This window comes from Suncus etruscus, chromosome 1, assembly GCF_024139225.1.
Source record: "Suncus etruscus isolate mSunEtr1 chromosome 1, mSunEtr1.pri.cur, whole genome shotgun sequence".
Lineage (NCBI taxonomy): Eukaryota > Metazoa > Chordata > Mammalia > Eulipotyphla > Soricidae > Suncus > Suncus etruscus.
The window spans coordinates 45,664,008-45,685,295 of NC_064848.1; the positions used below are offsets into that span (position 1 = coordinate 45,664,008).

General features: G+C 37.2%; 1 protein-coding gene across 1 annotated transcript in view; it reads left to right on the forward strand.

Moving 5' to 3' along the window:
* The window catches only part of ADAMTSL1 (ADAMTS like 1), a 503,362-nt gene that overhangs the window by 460,840 nt on the left and 21,234 nt on the right, over positions 1-21,288 (forward strand). The window contains 1 exon segment of the mRNA XM_049769401.1: positions 20,042-20,254. Within this exon segment, the coding sequence (XP_049625358.1) occupies positions 20,042-20,254 (213 nt within the window).

A 21,288-nucleotide genomic window follows, 5' to 3' on the forward strand; every position in this document is an offset into this window, starting at 1 on the left:
AAACCCTGGTCAGCCAGATGCAAGACAAATGACTGACCCACTGTGCTCACTTTGGCCCCTGATCTTGTTTATTTTATTTTCCTTTTTCTTCTTTTTGGGCAACACTCTGTGACACTCAGGGGTTACTCCTGGCTATGTGTTCAGAAATTGCTCCTGATTTGGGGAACCATAAGGGATGCTGGGGACAGAACCAAGGTCTGTCCAGAATTGGCAGCATGCAAGGTAAATGCCTTATCACTTTGCTATTCCTCCAGCCCCTTTTTTTTTTTTTTTTTTTGGTTTTTGGTTTTTTGGATCACACCTGGCAGCACTCAGGGGTTACCCCTGGCTCTATGCTCAGAAATAGCTCCTATCAGGGTCACGGGACCATATGGGATGACAAGATTAGAACCACTGACCTTCTGGATGCAAGGCAAATGCCTTACCTCCATGCTATCTCTCTGGACCCCTATTTTTTCTTTTTCAAAGAATAAACTCATGCCTTCTTTGTTGTTTTTTTTTTTTTTGGATTGGTTTTTAGGATGTCCAATTTATTACTTTTTGCTGTACTTTTTATTATTTACTTCCTCCTGCCTGCTTTCATCTCATTTTCTTGGTCATTGTCTTTAGAATTAAATAATAAAAGGTCCTTTGGATGGGCTTGGATGGTGGTGGATGGTGATGGAATGAATGGAGAGGCCTTTCTCTGCCATCCCAGGCCCACGTGGCTTCAACCCCCTTCAGCTAGCAGGTCTACCAGTTTAGGATGGCGGCAAAGAGAAAAAACACTCACAGGCAGGCTTCAGAAAATATCAGCTTTATTTATGCCCTAGCCAACATGTGTGGCTTCTCTCATAACCTTTTATGCTGGATTCCTATTCAGCCCTGCATTGTACCTTGTCCCTCAGAGATCTCCTCCTGCTTCCTCCTCCATCCTGCATCCATGCAAATCCCCTTTTGCCCCTGAGGCCAAACCTTTTGTAACCTCCCCAAGACCCCTTCCACAATGGGAGGGTCTTTCTTGTAGATAAGGTTACACAAAGAATGCAGGGTGGGATTACATCTGCCCCCCTTTTTTAAATAAAAACAAAAGAACATAAGTTGTCCTTTGTTTTCCCAACTTCCGCCTATAGCAAAGGCGGGTAATATTTCCAAAGCAACAAGATTTAAAGTGAAAATTAACATATTAGCCTTTTCCAAAAACATAACTTTTCTGAAAAATACACCATATCCCTATAACAAAATTTTCTTAATGCTTTCTACCAAGCACTATTCTGGAACTTCCTAGTTCCTATACCTCTTAATGCTACTTAAAATCAAGCATTTTATCCTGGAACTTTCATATTCCTTTTTTTTTTTTTTTTTTTTTTTTTTTTTTTGGTTTTTCAGGCCACACCTGTTTAATGCTCAGGGTTACTCCTGGCTAAGTGCTCAGAAATCACCCCTGGCTTGGGAGAGACCATATGGGACGCCGGGGAATCGAACCGCAGTCCGTTCCTTGGCTAGTGCTTGCAAGGCAGACATCTTACCTCTAGTGTCACCTCCCCGGCCCCACACTTTCATATTCCTTTATAACCTTTACCTACACACAATTACACGATTATTTATACAGAACATACATTTTAAAAACATCAAAATACACAGTAAAACAAATTTGCAATCGAGAACATTAACTATGGAAAACAATAAAGCACATTTAAATTGGCAAGAAAATGACTTAGATTAAGAGTTACACCTAAAACGAAGTTAGATGCAGGTGGTTTGAAATGAAATTTCTTAGTTGGGCTTCACTGTTATTCCTCCCCTTTTTAAAAAATTTTTATACCACTACCTAATTTTATCCCATCACCAACACCAATTGTCCAGACTTTGTGTAAAATCTGTAGGCTTCCCATTTTATCCCTTCACCTAAAACCATTTTTCCAGGCCACTCACCAGGCTTACTTCCATGGGGTCCTAGCCCCACAGCTGGGTCTGGGGCTGGGTCCGAGCACACCTGCCACCTCTGGCCACTTTATTATGGAACGGCAAGAAATGGACCAAAGTGGCTGCTTCAGGAGAGGTGGAGCAGTCTCTGCGCTGCTTTTCGCTGAGAGTGATCCCAGCTGCCGCTGCAGTTGCTGTTGCTGCAAGCTTCTCAGCCGCAGTTTTTCCGCCGGGCACATCTGAGTGTATAGAGTTCAAAGTGATCCAAGCTAAAAGTCCCGTCCAAAATTTTCAAAGTCGAAATCCATTTTTTGTGCTGTAGGTCATGATTCAGTAAATTAGTCCATTTAGATGAACTTTTTCTTCCTGGTCCATTTCCAATCAAGGCCCTCCATCAGTCTCTTAGTAGGCCAAGATCTTTGGAAATAGGTCATTTTGCAACAAAGTCTCAGTCCTAGCCTCAGATGGGGGTGATCCAACTTTTCACCTCCCACGTTTCACTGACTCTTCACCCCCATAAGGGGTCTCGGCCATCTTTGAAAATGGCTCCACGTGGTGGCCCAAGTTTTGGGCTCACTCCATCTGAAAAGAGCCAAAATCACACACAAGAACAAAAATCTCACCATGATTGCTGTCCTCTTGGGTCCAGGGTTCAAATCCATGTTCAGGACACCATTTGTAGTATAAAATAATAAAAAGGCCCTTTGGATGGAGCTGGATGGTGATGGGATGGATGGAGAGGCCTTTCTCTGCCGTCCCAGCACCACGTGTCTCCGATACCCACCAGCTGGCAGGTCTACCAGTTCAGGGTGGCTGGGAGGAGAAAATCCACTCACAGGCAGGCTTCTTCAAAAAATAACATCTTTATTTGCCCTGGCCAACATGTGTGGCCTATATCATAAGAATTTATGCATGCTATCCTTAGCTTGCCCTGCGTCTTAACTTTTTCCAGCCATATCTCCTCCTGCTCCCTTCTCCATCCATGCAAATCCCCTTTTGCCCCTGAGGCCAAACCTTTTGTAACCTCCCCAAGACCCCTCCCAGAAATGGGAGGGTCTTTCTTGTAGGTAAGATTACACAAAGAATGCAGGGTGGGGTTACAATTGTCCAGTTTTTTTAAAGCTGTGCCATTAAATTAGGCCTATTTTCTTCCTGATAAATGCTTGCAAAGCTATAAATTTTCCTCTTAGTAATACACAGTTTTTCACAATTCTGATCATTTGTATCTTCATTTGTTTCCAGTAATCTTTTTTTGGGATTAATTGGGGGGACACACCTGATGATGCTCAGAGTTTACTCCTGGCTTGGGGGCCATTGGGACACCAGGGGATTAAACCACAGTCCATCCTAGGCTAGCACCGACAAGGCAAATGCCTTACCGATCCACGCCACCACTCCCACCCCTCCAGTAATCCTTTGATTTCCTCTCTGACTCCCTGATTATTTAGTAGTGAGCTGTTTAATTTCCAGGTGTTAAAATTATTTCTTTTTTTAGTTTATAATTCACTGCTATTTTCAATGCATCATGGTCTGAGAAGATTGTTGACACACTTTCTATCATCTTGATTTTCTAAAGTTATGTTTTGTGGCCCAGAATGTGATATATCTTAGAGAATATAGTATTGGGCATAGGAGAATAATGCATATTAAGCCCCTCTCTTCTATTTCTTCCTTCAAAGCAAATATAATATATTTTTATTGAGGGTTAACCTGTTTGACTTATCGATAGGTGACAGATTGGTGTTGAAGTCTCCCACTACTATTATGTTGCTATTGATATCTTTCTTCAAATCTGTTAGCAGTTGTTTTAAGTATGTTGCTGCTCCCTCATCGGGGACATATGTTTAGGACTTTGTTTTATTCCTGATGTAAATATCCCTTAGGTATTAAAAAATTACATTCTCTGTATCTTATAACTTTTTTAAGCCTAAAGTATATATCATTTGATATTAGTATAGCAAGAAAGTTGTTTGCTTGAAGGTCTGTCCTCCAATCTTTGCTTTGAGTCTATGTTTGCTCTGATTATTCAAATTTGTTTCTTTGGGGCAGCAAAATGATAGATTCAGTTTTCTGATACATTTTGCCATTCTGTGTCCCTTAATATTTGCCTTTACTCCATTAACCTTGAGAGATGAATATTGTGGGATTCTTTGCCATCTTTTTGGTGTGTTTATGGGGCCTGTCTTGCCTTAAAGTAGACCCACCAGTACCCTTTTTAAGGTTGGTTTTGAGTCTGTAAAGTTCTTGAACTATTGCTTAGCCATGAAGTTGTGTGTTCTTCCTTCAAACCTGGATGGAAGTCTGGTAGGGTGAAGTATTCGTGATGAAGCATTCATTTTATTGACATTTTTTTCTCACTATCTCCCACCATTGCCTTTAAACCTGGAGGATTGCTTGTGATAAATCTGCTGTAAATCTTAGGTTTACTCCTTTGTATATAATTTCCCTTTTTGATTTTGCTGATTTCAGTATTTTATTCTTATGGTTTTCATCACTGTGACTAGAATGTGCCTTGGGGTGCTTTTATCTGGATCTCTTTTAGTTTGGTACTTTTTGAGCAGCAGAATGAGAGTGCAAGCATTCTTCAGCTCTGAGAGCTTCCGGTGATGATGTATTTAACTGTTGCTTCTTCATAGGAATTTTTTTCCTGGCTTGTTGGGTTTTTTTCCTGGCTCTTTGGGACTCCAATAACTCTTCTGTTTTTCCTGTTTAATTTATCACAATGGTTTATTGTAATCTGTTTTCTTTTGGGGGGATTTTTTTCTATCTTCTGTTCATTTATTTTAAGGCTCTTTCCAACTTCTATTGAATAGAGATATTATGTAGTTCATCTTCTAGTTCACTGATTCTGTCCTCAGTAGCTCTTACTCTATTTGGGAAGGCTTTCCATCTCTTCCCTACTAAGTTTTCAGTTCTAATTTGTTTAAAGTTTTCTCACTTTTACTTTCAAATTCTGTTAAGTCATGATGGCTGGGGTTTTTTATGGTGTTTTTTAGTTCTTTGAACATCTTTAACATTTTCTTTCTAAAGTCCTGATCAGAGAGGTTATATGGGTAGCTGATGTTATTTGGGTCTTCAGAATGACCATCTTTATTCACTATATATGGTGGGGTTCTGCATTACTTTCTCATTGTGACCTTTGTATTGTGGTGGTATTTTTTATGTGTTGTGAATGGGCACCTTGACTAGAAAAAATGCACAGCCACAGAGCAAAGTGAAGCAGCTACATTTTTGTCTGGGTGTACTCATCTAGTTCAGTTCAAAATGGTGCTTTTTAATCCAAATTCCACTTATAACCCATAATTATTCCCACCACTGCATATCACCAATCCTTTCTTCTGACCATACTCTTGTCTGGACACACCTCAGAGCAGTTCAAAATGCCAAAATTACAAAATTGTTGATATTTTATAGGCAAATGATTTCTCAACACCAGTCCCAACACCAGTGTAAAGATCCCATCATCAGTCTTCCTGAACTTTGTCAACTCCCAACTCCCACCTCCTCACTATAACTGATGCTCAGACTCCTGTTCCCTTATAACTTCCATTTCTCATCTTCTTTCCCACCTTGATTTATTTTCTTTGTCTTATAACTCTTTGTGTTCTGGTGCCCCCTTTACTACATTACATTTCCTAATACAATTATTTTACATACCACAGAAAAATGAACTTATCCTGTGTTTGTCTTCTTTCTCTTACTTACTTCACTCAATATATTTTTCAGTTCCACTGGTTACAGCAAATTGCATTTCAACATTCCTTACAGCTGATTACTATTCCATTGTGTGTATGTACCCTCTTCATAATTTATTCATCTGTTGTTGGACACCTGAGTTGATTCCATAGCTTAGCTAGTGTGCAGCACTATTAAATGCAGCAATGAATAATAGTGAACATCTGTCCTAGGGAAAGATCCCCAAAAGTGGAGTTGCTGGGTCTTAAGCAGCTTAATTCTGAGTTTACTGAGAATTCTTTATATATTTTCCACAAGGGATGACCCAGATAAAATTACCACCAGAAGTATTATGAATTTCTTTTTCAACAGATTCCTGCCAATAAATATCCTACAATTATTGATATGTGCCATTCTCACTAGTGTGAGATACCTCATTGTTGTCTTGATTTGGATATACTTAATGATAAGTGTTTCTGGCACTTTTTTGTGTGCCTATTGATGATCCTCTTATCTTCCTTTAAGAATTATCTGTTCATTTTCTTTTGCCATTTTTTTTTTTTTTTTTTTGGTTTTTGGGCCACACCCGTTTGACGCTCAGGGGTTACTCCTGGCTATGTGCTCAGAAATCGCCCCTGGCTTGGGGGGACCATATGGGACGCCGGGGGATCGAACTGCGGTCCGTTCCTTGGTAGTGCTTACAAGGCAGACACCTTATCTCCAGCGCCACCTTCCCGGCCCCGCCATTTTTTAATCTGCTTTTGTTGACATTTGTTAATATTTTATGTATCCTGTATATTACGCCCTTATCTTAAATGTTGAATGTGAATTTTTTTCTTATTCAGTTAGCTGTGTTTTAATTGTAGCCCATGTTTCTTTTGCCATGCAGAAACTCTTTAATTTGATGTGGGCCCAATTGTTTATTTTTTTATTTGATTTCTTTTGACATTAAAGATGCTTTAGAATTCCAAATCTTGGAGCCTCTAGCCTCCATTTTCTGTCTGACTACTTTATCATTTCTGGTAATATCTCAAGATCTTTGATTCACTTTTTTCATCTTTGTGTGAGCTGTAAAATACGCTTTGAGTTTTAATTTTTTATTATAGTTATCCAGTTTTACTAGCACCCTTGTTGAAGAGGCTATCTTGATTCCATATCATGATCTCAGCTTCATTATTTAAATAAGCTCTCCATATAGTTCATACCCAAGGATTTTCCTTGGGTATTTGATTCTGACCCATTGATTGGGAAGCCTATCATTTTTTCCAGTACCAGGCAGTTTTGATCTCTAAGCCTTATGGTTTTGATTATTCGTAGTCTTTTCTGATTCCACTGAAACTTTATTGATTTTTCTAGGTCCTTGATTAACATTGTCTAAATTTGGATGGGAAAATGCATTTAATCTACCATATTTGCCGGCGTATAAGACGACCCCTAATTTTGCAGTTAAAACATAGGTTTAGGCCTATATTCTCTGTATCAGACAGAACGTTCCTGTGCTGCAACTGTATGTACCACAGTGAGCCAATCACAACAAGCAAAGGTTCAAAGGTTATACTACAATAAACTTCCTCTCTGACTCTGGCAAATCTGAGCAGGCTTTTTACAGCGTAGATTCGGGTCCAGAACATTGTCTAATTTGCATGCATAAAAAGCCTGCTTGGATTGGCTGAGTTAGAGAGGCGGTCCGAGCAGCCTTGTAGTGATTGGTGCAGGATCGAGTTGGAAAATTCGTTTTGTGGCAATATTCAGACAATTTTTGTTTAGCAGTATATTGAAACATTTTTCAGGATATACTCAGCATATAAAACGACCCCTGATTTTTGGTTGACTTTTTTTTGTTTCAAAAGTTGTCTTATATGCCAGAAAATACGGTATATAATACCTTAGGTAGAATAGTCATTTTAACTCTACAGATTCTTCTAATCCATGAGCATAGACTATTTTTACATTACCTAATGTCTCTTATTTTTTTTCAAAGTGAATTAAACTTATCATTGTACATATTTCTGTCAGCTTTTAGAAGTTGATTCTTAGACACTTGATGTTTTGGGTATTATTTTGAATGAAATAGATTCCTTGATCTCTTTCTGTTTTGATTCATTTACTGTATGAAAGAATGCAACTAATATTTTGGTATCAATTTTGAAGCAACTTCTTTGTTGTTTATTTGTGGCTTATTTTCTAGTATCTTTTTGTGGACTCTTTAGGGTTTTCTATGTATATTATCATTTCATCTACAAATAGTAATAATTTGACTTCTTTTTTGGATCCCTTTTGTTTTTCTTACCTGATGGTTGTAGCCAGGAGTTCTAGTACTCTATTGGATAAAAGTAGAAGCAGTGGACATCTTTCCCTTTCACCTGATCTCATAAGGAATTGTTTTGGTTCTTTGACATTAAGAATAATACTGGCTGTGGGTTTGTTGTAAATAGCACTTACTATCTTTTTGTTTGTTTGGTTTGTTTGTTTGTTTGTTTTGTTTTTTGGGTCACACCCTGCAGTGCTCAGGGGTTACTCCTGGCTCTATGCTCAGAAATCACTCCTGGCAGGCACGGGGGACCATATGGGATGCCGGGATTTGAACCACGGACCTTCTGCATGAAAGGCAAACGCCTTACCTCCATGCTATCTCTCCGGCCCTAGCACTTACTATCTTAAGGAAAGTTCCCTCCACCCCAATTTTGTTCAGGGCTTTTATCACGAATTATTGTTGTCAAAAGCTTTCTCTGTATACATTGATATGATATATGGATCTTCCCTTTTTTATTGTGATATAGTATGTTAATTGATTTGCATATATTGAACCATCCTTACAACCCTTGGAGTGAATCCCATTTGGCTAGGATGTTCTGTTTTACTTTTTTTTTTATTTTGGGGGCCAACCCAGTGACACTCAGGGGTTACTCCTGGCTCTACGCTCAGAAATCACTCCTGGCTTGGGGGGACCATATGGGATACCAGGGGATTGAGCCAAGGTCCATCCTGGGTCAGCCACATGCAAGGCAAACGTCCTACCACTGTACCATGGCTCTGGTCCATGGTTTTGGTTTTTTTTTTTTTTTTTTTTTGCGGTTTTTGGGTCACACCCAGCAGTGCTCAGGGGTTATTCCTGGCTCCATGCTCAGAAATTGCTCCTGGCAGGCACGGGGGACCATATGGGACGCTGGGATTCAAACCGATGACCTTCTGCCTGAAAGGCAAACGCCTTACCTCCATGCTATCTCTCCAGCCCCAGGTTTTGGTTTTTTGTTGTTTTTTTTTTTTTATGTTTTTGGATTTAGTTAGCTAAGATGTTTCTAATAATTTTTCCACTGATGTTCATTAGAGAGATTGGTCTGAAATTTTCTTTTCTGGAAATCTCTGTTTGCTTTGGCTACTAGTGTAATGTTAGTTTCATAAAACATGTTAGGAAGGAGTCCTCTGTCATCAATGTTTTGTAAGAGAATAAGAAATAAAGGCAAAAAAAAAAAAAAAAAAAGAAAGAAATGCAGTTAATCTTCTCTGAAGGATTGTTAGAACACACCAATAAACCCATCTGAACCAAAAATTTTATTCTTGGGAGATTCTTAATTATTACTCCCATTTTCTTACTTGTGTTTGGACTGTCTACTTCCTCCTCCTTGAGCTTTGGGTAATTATATGGCTCTAAGAATCTATGCATTTCTTCTAGGTTCTCTAGCTTAAGAACACAGAATTGTTCATAGAATCTCTCATTATATTTTAAGTTACTGAAGGGTCATAATTTCTGCCCTTTAATCTGTTTCAATTTATTTGAACATTTTTCTGTTTTTTTTTTCTTATGTCTAACTAAATGTTTGTCTATCTTGTTTATTCTAAGAACCAACTTCTGGTTCTATCGATTTTTTTGATTTGCTTTCTTAATTTCTATTTTTCTAATTTTAGCCCCCCCTTTTCAATTTTCTACCATATATTACCTGATTCCTGATTCTGTTATGTTCTTTTGAAGAGCATTTATTTTTATTCTGATCTAGCTAGATTCAAACTCCGTCTTCAGTCTCCTTTTCAGAAGACAACACTAGAACTTTTCACTCCTCTTATTTCAGCATCTAGTTGTAGTCTTTTTTTCTGGGTGCCCTATGTGTACCTATGAAAAATGTGGACAAATTTATGTAGAGTTTGATATATATCAACTGGTACTCTGACAAGATATTCCTTCTTAATTTTTCAGCAGTTCTCACAGACCCCTCAGACATTTCTAGCTAATAAAGCATAAGTTGTCCAGCTCTCTGTGTCACATAGACATTTAGGAATTTCTGGAGACCAAGTTGCAACCTGGTAAATCTCACTTGTAGTTCTCTGAGTTTCTAGAATGGACTTTTGTTTCCATTGCTTTGCTAAAGTTCCATAATTTCAAAGAGGTGTTGATTCATGGTAATTTTTTTGGTCAGATGTTTTCATAAACAAACTATATATTCTAAAAGTGCTTATTAATAAAATTATTTGTTAACAATTTGTTTCTCTTTTTCTGATTTTCTTTCCACAATGGGCTCCTTTTCTTCCTACCTATCAGATAATTTCTTATCATAGTCTGTATGCTTCTTCTTTTTCAATCAAGGAATACGAACTAGTCATCCCACTATTCCATTCTGAGATCTCTAATCTCCTTTCACTGAAGACTTTTCCCATGCATATCTATGATACTAGTTCCCAAAATCTGTTTCTCCAGTTATTATTTTTGACTTAAATTCAAATTTAATCTTTATTACCTTTATGGAATTTTCTTCCTATGGTTCCACAAAAAAATTATTTTTAGGCCACAACCAGAAGTTCTCAGGGGTTAAGCCTAGTTCTGTGCTCAGGAATTATTCATGACAAGTTCAGGGGACTATATGGCATGCCAGAAATCAAACTTATTGACCATGTACAATATACTTTTACTTCAGCTCCACCACAAAAACTTTTAAAATCAATATACTTAAAGCCAAACTTACCCATTTTAGTTGTAGGGATAAGAGATAGTATTATCTCTTCTCTACTTACCTATTTGTTAATAGTCCCATTAGCTTTCCAATATCTCTAGCTTTCTTTTTTCCTTCATTCCTCTGTTCTTTATATCCTGTAAAATACCCTTGATAATATGCTTTATGGCATCAAAACTAATATTTATATTCTTTATACAAAGCTAGTGCATCTTACCAAGACCCACCTGACTAATGTTAATAAATTCAGCCTAGATTATCTCATTCACGCTACTGCAGAAATTTTAATGTGTTCCCAAAAGTCTAGATTCCACTCTTTAAGATCTCTCTCCTGAGGGCCAGGAAGAGCAGTTCATGGTAGAAAGCTTACCACAATAGCAGGGAGTGCAGTTAGGACAGAGAAGGGACCACTATGGCAACAGTGATTGGAAATGATCTCTCTCGACAAGAACTGGGTACTGAAAGGAGATAAAGTAAGATGCATGATACCCCTTCAGTAAAAATACTAAAAACCAGTGTCAGAAAGGAATATGAGGGAGAGAGAAAGAGAGAGAGGGGAAGAGAGAGAGAAAGAAGAGAAAGAGAGGGAGAGAGAGAGAGGAAGAAAGAGAGAGAGACAGAAACTACCCAGAGACAAGCAGGGGGTGGAGGAGTAGGAATAAAATGGAGAACTTTGGTAGCAGGAAAGTTGCACTGGTCGTGTACATTCTATGACTGAAACCCAACTATTAATATTTCTCTAACCACAAAACTTAAATAAATTATTATAATAAAAAATTAAAAATAATAAAGTGGTATGCATGATAACCCTTCACTAACAATATTGAAAACCACAGTATCTAAAAAGAAAAATGGAAGACAGAGAGAAGCAGACATCGGGGAGGACAGAAGGGAAATTGGGGACATTGGCGTGCACTGGTGATGGGCATTGTACATTAAATGACTGAAATTCAATCATGAATAAGTCTAACTTTGGGGCAGGGGGGGGGGAAACAACTGCATACAAACAACCTCGTAACCAGTGTTTATATAAAGTAATAGAAAAAAATCCCTCTCCCTTACAACACTGACTCAACATACCATTCTCATTTATGTTCTCTGTCTTCCAACTACTATTTTCTCCTAGATACACTGCCCATTTTTTCATCTTTTTACTTTCCCCGGAATCTACTTGTTTGAATCTGCAGTATCCCTGAATCCCAAATTACTCTCAATTATAGATCTTTTATGAACCCCTCATTGGATGAGTACAAATTTTACTACACATTGGTCAAATAAGTAAAATAGATTCAATTCAACCAGTGGTTCTTGGCTGCTTGGTGTAATGAAAAGGAGAATTTAGGATGAGTTTAAGACAGTGTTGAAAATTTTGAAACCTAAAAATATTATTTAATTCAGTGGTTAGCAATGCTTTTTATGCTTGAATGCCCAATGTATAACTGTACTATTTTTGAAATAGAAATGCACACACATGCACACACACAGTTATTGTGTAAATTTTAAGATCCCCTTCCTCTGTAAATTTGGTATCTCTGTAGATCCCAGCATTTCAGATAACAGCAACTTAAAAAGTACTAACTAAATTAAAAACTCCCACAGATTATAAAACTGACATGAGATGCTTTCCAAAATTCAAAATACTCTTTAATAGAACTGGTGTAACTGCATTTGAAATTTATAAAATTGCTGTTCTTTTTAAAACTTCCCGTAGAATTGATCTTCTCCCTGATACGTTTTGGAGTGAGAAGTTATTACTAATTTGGTATTGTCTCAAAAACAACTGTTAGTTGCTTTCGCATATGGGTCTTTCTAAAGGTTAGTTTCAAGAACTCCACATCCACATCCAGATTCTTTGGTAGGTTCTCATCTTCGCAAAGATCACGAGACTAAAAGGTCCTGTTCAACATTCAAGACCCAGAAGAGGTGCTTAGCAAACCACCATGGCCTCTGATTCCCAAAGAAGGGGGAAATTTAATGTAAATATTATGCAAATATTTCTCTTACTTAGCTAATGAATATTTTAAAATTATAAAATTAGTAACTTTATCATCCATAGCAAAAAAATCTGAGGCTTCTGCTGTCCCCCTTTTCATCCTAAATTCTTTCTCTGAAACTAAGTCATAATGAAATTGAGAAAATAAAGATGAGGGATAAATATGACATTCCTTAGCCAAATATTTCTTTTTTCTTTGGGAATAACTAGGTTTGTGTTTATCAACTTAGAATTCAGTCAGCCTCAACAGAGCTTTGTCCATGCTGGCCAAAGAGAATGATTCATAGACCCAGCATTTAATAGAGTATGGCATCTCTCTTTATCCTTAAAAGCAGATGTGCTAAGGAGACATATTTGCCGGTTTCAGTAAGCCAAAAAATCAGTATGTTTTTTAAGCTCTAGTTTTAAAGTCATTCTATTTGCCAACATAAACATATAATTTTCTGTTTTTTATTAAAAAATGAAACCAGCATCTCACTTGACTATGTTTGGGGCATGAGTGTTGTTGATCCTAGGTGATCACTAAGGGACTAATTTCTCTCTCCATGGCCAATCCTAAATAATAGAAATTCAGTGGAACCACTCAGCATATAAATGACCATATGCCACTAGGATCATTTGGGAAGCTTGCTTTTTCTGGAGATAAAATAAGATAAAAAACAGACAGAGCTGGGTCAACACACAGGTAAAAACTTCCCTACTCCAAGACTTGACTTGGATCCATGAGACAAGGAAAATAATTAGTTATTAGCTTGTGCACATACATATGCATGTAAACACACACAAATACACAACTGCATTAATTAAAATACATGGCACTTTGGCTTAAAATAACGATTATTTATTCTTACCAATTTTATTGAGTTTAGTTGATCTAAACTGTATTGGCTGAGTGTCTTGGCTGTTCTCCATTTTCCCTCAGTGTCCTCAAGGGATCATCCAGTCAGTCCAGGCATGTTCTTCTATTGGTGATGGCAAAGGTACAAGAACACTAGCAAAACTCACAAGATCTCTTGAGATTTAGGCTTGGACGTGGTTCACCAACAAATTTACCTCATTTCTTTTATTGTAGAAAACATGCATAGCATACAATTTACTATTTCAACAATTGTTGAATGTGCAGTTCAGTGGCACTAATTATATTCACATTGTTATGCAGCCACCACACTATCTCCAGAATGTTTTCACATTCCAAAATTATAACTGGAACCCATTAGATAATTCCCCTGTCTCCTATCCTAAGCTCTAGAAATCACTAATATATTTTCTGCTTCTATGAATTTCTCTACCCTATGTAAATTATATAAATAAAATAGTACAATATTTGTTCCTTTGTGTATAGCTTATTTATCAGCCAATTTTTGAAGTTTGTGCATATTATAGCATGTATAAAATTTCTTTCCTTTTTAAAGACTAAATAATATTCACATATATCACTTTTTATTTTTTTGTTTATTTTTTCTTTATTTAAACATCTTGATTACAAATATGGCTGTGATTAGGTTTCAGTCATGCAAAGAGCACTCCCCTTCACCAGTGCAACATTCCCACCACCAATGTCCCAAATCTCCCCTCTACCCCACCTCCACACCCACCTGTACTCTAGACAGGCTTTCCAGTTCCCTCATTCATTCACATGGTTATGGTAGTTCTCAGTGTACTTATTTCTATAACTGCACTCACCACTCTTTGTGGTGAGCTTCATGAAGTGAGCTGGAAGTTCCAGCCCTCCTCTCATTGTCTCTGAGGATTGTTGCAAAAATGACTTTTATTTTTCTTAAAACCCATAGATGAGTGAGACTATTCTGCGTCTCTCTCTCCCTCTGACTTATTTCACTCAGCATGATAGATTCCATGTACATCCATGTATAGGAAAATTTCATGACTTCATCTCTCCTGATGGCTGCATAATATTCCATTGTGTATATGTACCACAGTTTCTTTAGCCATTTGTCTGTTGAAGGGCATCTTGGCTGTTTCCAGAGACTGGATATTGTGAATAGTGCTGCAATAAATATAGGTGTGAGGAAGGGGTTTTTGTATTATATTCTTGTGTTCCTAGAGTATATCCCTAGTAGTGGAATAGCTGGGTCCAATGGAAGCTCAATTTCCAGTTTTTGGAGGAATCTCCATATCGCTTTCCATAGAGGTTGGACTAGACGGCATTCCCACTTCAGTGGATAAGAGTTCCTTTCTCTCCACATCCCCACCATCACTGATTGTTCTCGTTCTTTGTGATGTGTGCCAATCTCTGTGGTGTGAGATGGTATCTCATCGTTGTTTTGATTTGCATCTCCCTGATGATTAGTGATGAGGAGCATTTTTTCATGTGCCTTTTGGCCCATTTGTATTTCTTTTTTATCAAAGTATTTATTCATTTCTTCTCCCCATTTTTTGATGGGATTAGATGTTTTTTTCTTGTAAAGTTCTGTCAGTGCCTTGTATATTTTGGATATGAGCCCCTTATCTGATGGGTGTTGGGTGAATAGTTTCTCCCACTCATTGGGTGGCTCTTGTATCCTGGGCACTATTTCTTTTGAGGTGCAGAAGTTTCTAGGCTTAATGTATTCCTGTGTGTTTATCTCTGCTTTCACTTGTTTGGAAAGTGCAGTTTCCTCCTTGAAGATGCCTTTAGTATCAATGTCATGGAGTGTTTTACCTATGTGTTGTCCTATATACCTTATGGTATTAGGTCTGATATATATCACAATTTTATTCATTCATGGGTAGTTAGGTTGTTTTCACCTTAGAATATCATGAATATTGCCTCCATAAGCATTGCTCTGCTAGTGCTTCAGCTCTTGTACATATATAGACAAATAATTGCTAAGTCATGTGGTATACTTAATTTGAGTAAATATATTTTCCATAATATCTATATACATTATATTTTCATTAATAATATACAATTTCTCCATCTTTATGATAGTACTTTGTAATTTCAGGAAATATATGTATAGTAAAATGTAAAGTACTATTTTTGTCTATTTTATGATGTTCAACATCTTTCTATTGGCCATTTTGTAAATCTTAGGAATTATACCTACTTAAAACTTTTTCTTATATTTTTATAAGTGTTTCTCATTACTCAGTAAGTAGTACAGATAGGAGTATGGACATGCTATTACCAGCAGTGCTTGGCAGGGTGGTGCTAATCATTGTTTTTTAGACTAGTCATGAAGTAATTCCACAGCATCATACTAGCAGTGACCAAGAGTCAACAGGACTATAGTGGTACTGAAAGTTGAAAGGTGAGATAGAAAGGGACATGTTGCTGGAACTGGAATTCAGGGCTATTCTAAGACATATTCTCAACAATTTGATCTATCTCTCCCACCATTTCACTTTTTTTTTTTTTTACTTTATACCTGGTGATGCTCAGGGGTTACTCCTGGATCCACACTCAGAAATCGCTCCTTGGCAGGCTTGGGGGACCATATAGGATGCCAGGAATCAAACCCAGGTCTGTCCTGGGATAGCTGCATGCAAGGCAAACAGCCTACCACTGTGCTGCATCTCCGGCCACCATTTTCACGTGTTTTATTTGGTTGTGATTGTTGAGTTAGAATAATTATTTGTGGCCCGGAGAAATAGCACAGCGGTGTTTGCCTTGCAAGCAGTCTATCCAGGACCAAAGGTGGTTGGTTCGAATCCCGGTGTCCCATATGGTCCCCCGTGCCCGCCAGGAGCTATTTCTGAGCAGACAGCCAGGAGTAACCCCTGAGCAATGCCGGGTGTGGCCCAAAAACCAAAAAAAAAAAAAAAAAGAATAATTATTTGTTCTTTGTACATCCTACACATTTCCCTTACTGATAAGGGATAATTATTCTCAAATATTCTCATGATTCTCAAATATTTTTCTCATTTTTTAAATTGTCTTTTTACTCTGTTGATAATGCCCTTTGAACAAACGTTTTTCCATGATATTCATTTCAATTAATTTCTTTTGTTCTCTATACTTTTAGTGCCATATCCAAGAAATCATTGTCAGCTCCAATGTAAGAAAGTTTTCCTCATATATTTGGTTCTAGGAGTTTTGTACTTTTAGAGCAGGTCCCCCTGCAGTGACACTCAAAGAGACTGAAGATGATTCCAAGCTATACTAGCATGCTAAGACCCAGCAATTCAGTTCTGGTGGTCCTGGACCATTGGGTGATATAGTTCTAAGAATCAAACTTGGATCCCAGACCTTTAAGAATTTCAGGACCTTAAGAATTCCCAGACTTTTAAGAATTTCAGGGCCTTAAGAATTCCCAGACCTTTAAGAATCCCAGGACCTTAAGAATTCAAGTTTACCTCTTAATTTTACACCTTTGATCTTTGCTTCATCATGAGTTAATGATTATATTTGTATAAGAACCTAATTTTCTCTTACCTGGCACCATTTGTTGAAAAGACAATCTTTCCCCAAAGAATACTTTTTATGCCTATGTTGAAATTTTTTGAGCAAGCTTGCAAGATTTTTAATCTACAGTGCTTTATTACAAATATTATATGTGTATTAATGCACAAACCATAATGATTCAATTACTATGGCTATATAAATAATGAAATCAGGAAGAATGAGACCTTCAGTTTGGCTCTTCTTTTTTAATATTGTTTTCTCTGCTGGATGCCCCTTAAAATAAATAAATTTTAAGAATTTTTACTTCTATAAAATAGCATCATTAGAAATGTGATAGAGGGACCAAAGTGATGGCACAGCAATAGGGCATTTGCCTTTTACGTGGCTGACCCGGGTTCAATCTCCGGCATCCTATGTGGTCCCCCAAGCCAGGAGCAATTTCTGAGTGCATAGCCAGGAGTAACCCTGAGCATCACAGGATATGTCCCAAAATCAATCAATCAATAAATAAATAAATAAATAAATAAATGTGATAGAGATTGCATCAACTCAGTAGTCCTTTTTGAGAGTATTTGAATCTTAACAATATTAAATCTTCTATTCCATAAACAATAAGTAAGATACCTTATTATTTTTTCACATTATAATTAGTTTTTGTATTTTGTTTGTTTGGGAAACATACTCTGTGCTCATGCCTGCCTCTATATACAGAAATTACTCCTGGAAGTACTCAGGGAACCATATGGAATATTGGGGTTTGAACCAGAGTCTGCCATGTGCAAAGCAAGTGCTATACACTTTGTACTATCTCCTGGCCCTTATAATTTCTTTCAGAAGTGTTTTATAGTTTTTCAATGTAAAACTCTTCTTCCTCCATAGTTAAGTTCATTTTATGTGATTTTAATTTTAATGCAATTAAAGTATTTTAATTTATTCATTTCCTTCTTAGATTGTCCATTGATAGCATAACATCTGACATTTTGTCAAAGTAATCATGGTTGCCAAACCCAAAGTCAAGAAGCTGTGGTAGCACAAGTGGTAGGATATTTGCCTTGCATGTGCTAACTTATGACAGACCACAGTTTCAGCGCCCAGCATCCCATATGTTCCCCCAAGCCAGGAATGTATTTTAAGTGCATAGCCAGGAGTAACCCAGATGTGGCACAAAAAGCAAAAATTAATAAAAAGAAGAAGAAGAAGTTGAGAAACATAATGCACCTATCATGGGAGGACCACAGTGAAGTTCCCTGGCAAAACTATCAATACATAGAGGAGTGAAGAATGAAGTTCTATAATACTGTATCTCTGTAATACTATAATACATATCTAAAGTTAAAGTTAATTTTAGTACTGTATTTTCAGATCTCTTATTCAAAATAATCTGCAACCTTGCCACACACTCTCTTATGAATCTTAACAATAACTAAAAAAATAATGGTAAGATGTAAAAAGGATTAAGCAGTCAAAAAGAAAAGACAAATTATATAGGCAAACTACTAGTCCTCTACTGAACAAGCTAGATGCATTTTAAAAAAAGAACAAAAGGAATTATATAGGAGACTGTCTTTGATCTTGAGGAAATCTCTTATCTCTAGGCATCAGTTTTCTTCCCCAGAGATAAATGAGATGATTTATAAGGTCCTCTCCTGTGGTTTTAGGCAGTCCTATTCAAATATTACCAATAATACCCCCAAAATATAAAATAAGCCAACATGTGAAAAATCCCTGTTCTTTTTTTTTTTCTTTTTTTTTTTTTTGTTTTTGTTTTTGTTTTTGGGCCACACCCGGCGGTGCTCAGGGGTTACTCCTGGCTGTCTGCTCAGAAATAGCTCCTGGCAGGCACGGGGGACCATATGAGACACCAGGATTTGAACCAACCACCTTTGGTCCTGGATCGGCTGCTTGCAAGGCAAATGCCACTGTGCTATTTCTCCAGGCCCAAAAAATCCCTGTTCTATATAAGCACATCCATGCAAGTGGCCCTCTTTGTCTCAGAGTTCATTATTTCCTCCCTTACATATAGTTTTGCTAGTGGTTATTTTAACCTTACATCAATTGAGATCTTCTTGCCAATAGAAAAGATAGCTATATCTTAACTGTCCTCAGAACAGCAGGGACCAGATTGATACCTAAATTGAAAAGAAAACTTTCAATATCATTATTCTATGTAACTTATACTGTTCTTTAAACATTTAAATAATTTTTTTCAAACTTTGAAGCAATTATGATTATTCACCCAGTATTCAATTTAAAAATGTTTTTTCATAATTGAAATATTTCTTTTACTAAATCTGTGCTATAAAGGCTTAAACTTAATACCTTAATATTTTGACATTTTTTTAAAGTAAAAACAGATTTGATTGAGAGGTGGTTAGAAGGGGTGGATAAGAAAAAGAAAACATAACATGGGCTTCTCCAATGGCAGAGATAGCCCTGGTGCACAACCCAACATGGAAGTAGGAAAAGGGGGAAATGTGGGCCTCATGTGGTCATACCATGTACCCAGGCAATACATGTATACCTATTTTGTCATTTTTTAACAAAATATGTTCAATGACTATGAAGATAAATATAACTGTACATATCAACTACAGGAGTTGGTAACAGTTGTCAGAAGGCCAGGGTTCTTGATTATGGAGCAATGAGATCAGTGTTTAAAATTGTTTTTCTAGTTTCTGTTGAAAAGTTTTGGCTTGAAATTTACATAAATAGTAAGATGGAGGTGGATATTAGAGTTTTACCAATTAAAGTTTGACTTGACTATTAATGCATATTATATTATTCCATTTATTCCAACTCATTTCATTTTAAGTATAAAATAGTGTAATAAACTTGAAAAATATTCACTGACTAAATATTAATTGCTTTATTTTTTAGTTTACAGAGACATATTAAGATATAGTACTTTGTTTCTCCAAAAACTTTTTCTCGAATAAAAAAAATATTTTTTTCTCTAATGAATAGTAGATACCCTCCTACAATCCCAGAAAAGGAAAACATCTCTTATTTTCTTGGTAATAGCAAGCATAAGAAAAAATGCTGTGGATTAGGTTACATTGGATGTAAGCTTAGTGTAACCTTAATTACAGCCAAGGCCTCTAGTGCAGGGGAGATACTAAAACAATTCAGCAGGAATGTATTCCTTTTAGCTTTACTGATGGTTTATCTCTTTTCTTCTAGGCTGTCCCATCAAAGGTCATCCAACTCCCAATATCACCTGGTTCTATAGTGGTCAGCCAGTTGCCAATGTGACAGGACTGGGGCACCATATTTTGGCAGCTGGACAGATTCTCCGTGTTGCAAATCTCAGTGATGTGTCTCAAGGGGAATTCAGTTGCCTTGCTCAGAATGAAGCAGGAATCCTGGTACAGAAAGCTTCTTTAGTGGTCCAAGGTAAGAATTCCTCAGGCTTTGGGTACTGGGCTTGGATGACTTCTGATTCCAGTAGTTCCTAGAGCAAGAAAACTGGAAATGACACATATTTCCATACAATAAAACTTCCTGAAGCCAGAACAATAGCACAGTGGATAGGGCACTTGCTTTAAACATGACTGACCTGGGTTCAATCCCAAGCATTCCATATTGTCCCTTGAGCCTGCCAGGAATGATTTCTGAGTCTAGAGGCAGGTGTACCACATAAGATGATCTAAAATATTGATAACTAGTGCTGCCCCTGTGATTGTCCTGCAGACACCTCAGTTACAATCATATGCTAAGTGCTTCACAGCACCTTTGCTGTGACTATTCCAAAATAGACCAAGAAGCCTACGGGGCTCTACACAGGCTTTTCGAGAACAAATGTAGGCCCAAAGCCTGACTACAGATCCCAGCTACACCTAAGAAAGAGTTGTGAAGATGTTCCAAAACAATGGGAAGAGAGTTCAAACCAACTTTGTAATAAAAACTAACTAGGTTTTCAAGCTTTTCATAAGTTGATTCTAACTCTCTCATGTGTGATAGTTTTATTTGTTTGGAGGGGCCACCCAACAGAACTCAAGGCTCTCCACTCAAGAATCACTCCTGGCAGATTTAGGGAACCAAAATTTGGGGTGATGGGAAAGATACCTAGGTATTATTGATCCTGTTTCTGTGGATATTTCTGAGGAAAGTAAAGTTCTAGTTCAGTATGTAAAACTGAGGATTTTTAGGGACAATTTGTACACATAAGCACATGAGCCCAGAGATTTGTCTGAGAACATGGGTTTGCCTCATAGAAATGCTGGCATATCCAAAGGAATTTTCCTTCTAATTTCCCTAACATTTATGAAAAAATTGCCACATCTGCCCCCCTTTCTTTAATTTTATTTATATTTTCTAGATAGTGGCTTCCACATTTTTCACGGAATCTTAGAACAGAATCTTAATCATTTTGTTCCATGTCATCCTACAAATTGAGAAAAGAAAAAAAAAGTGTATGAGATCCAGGG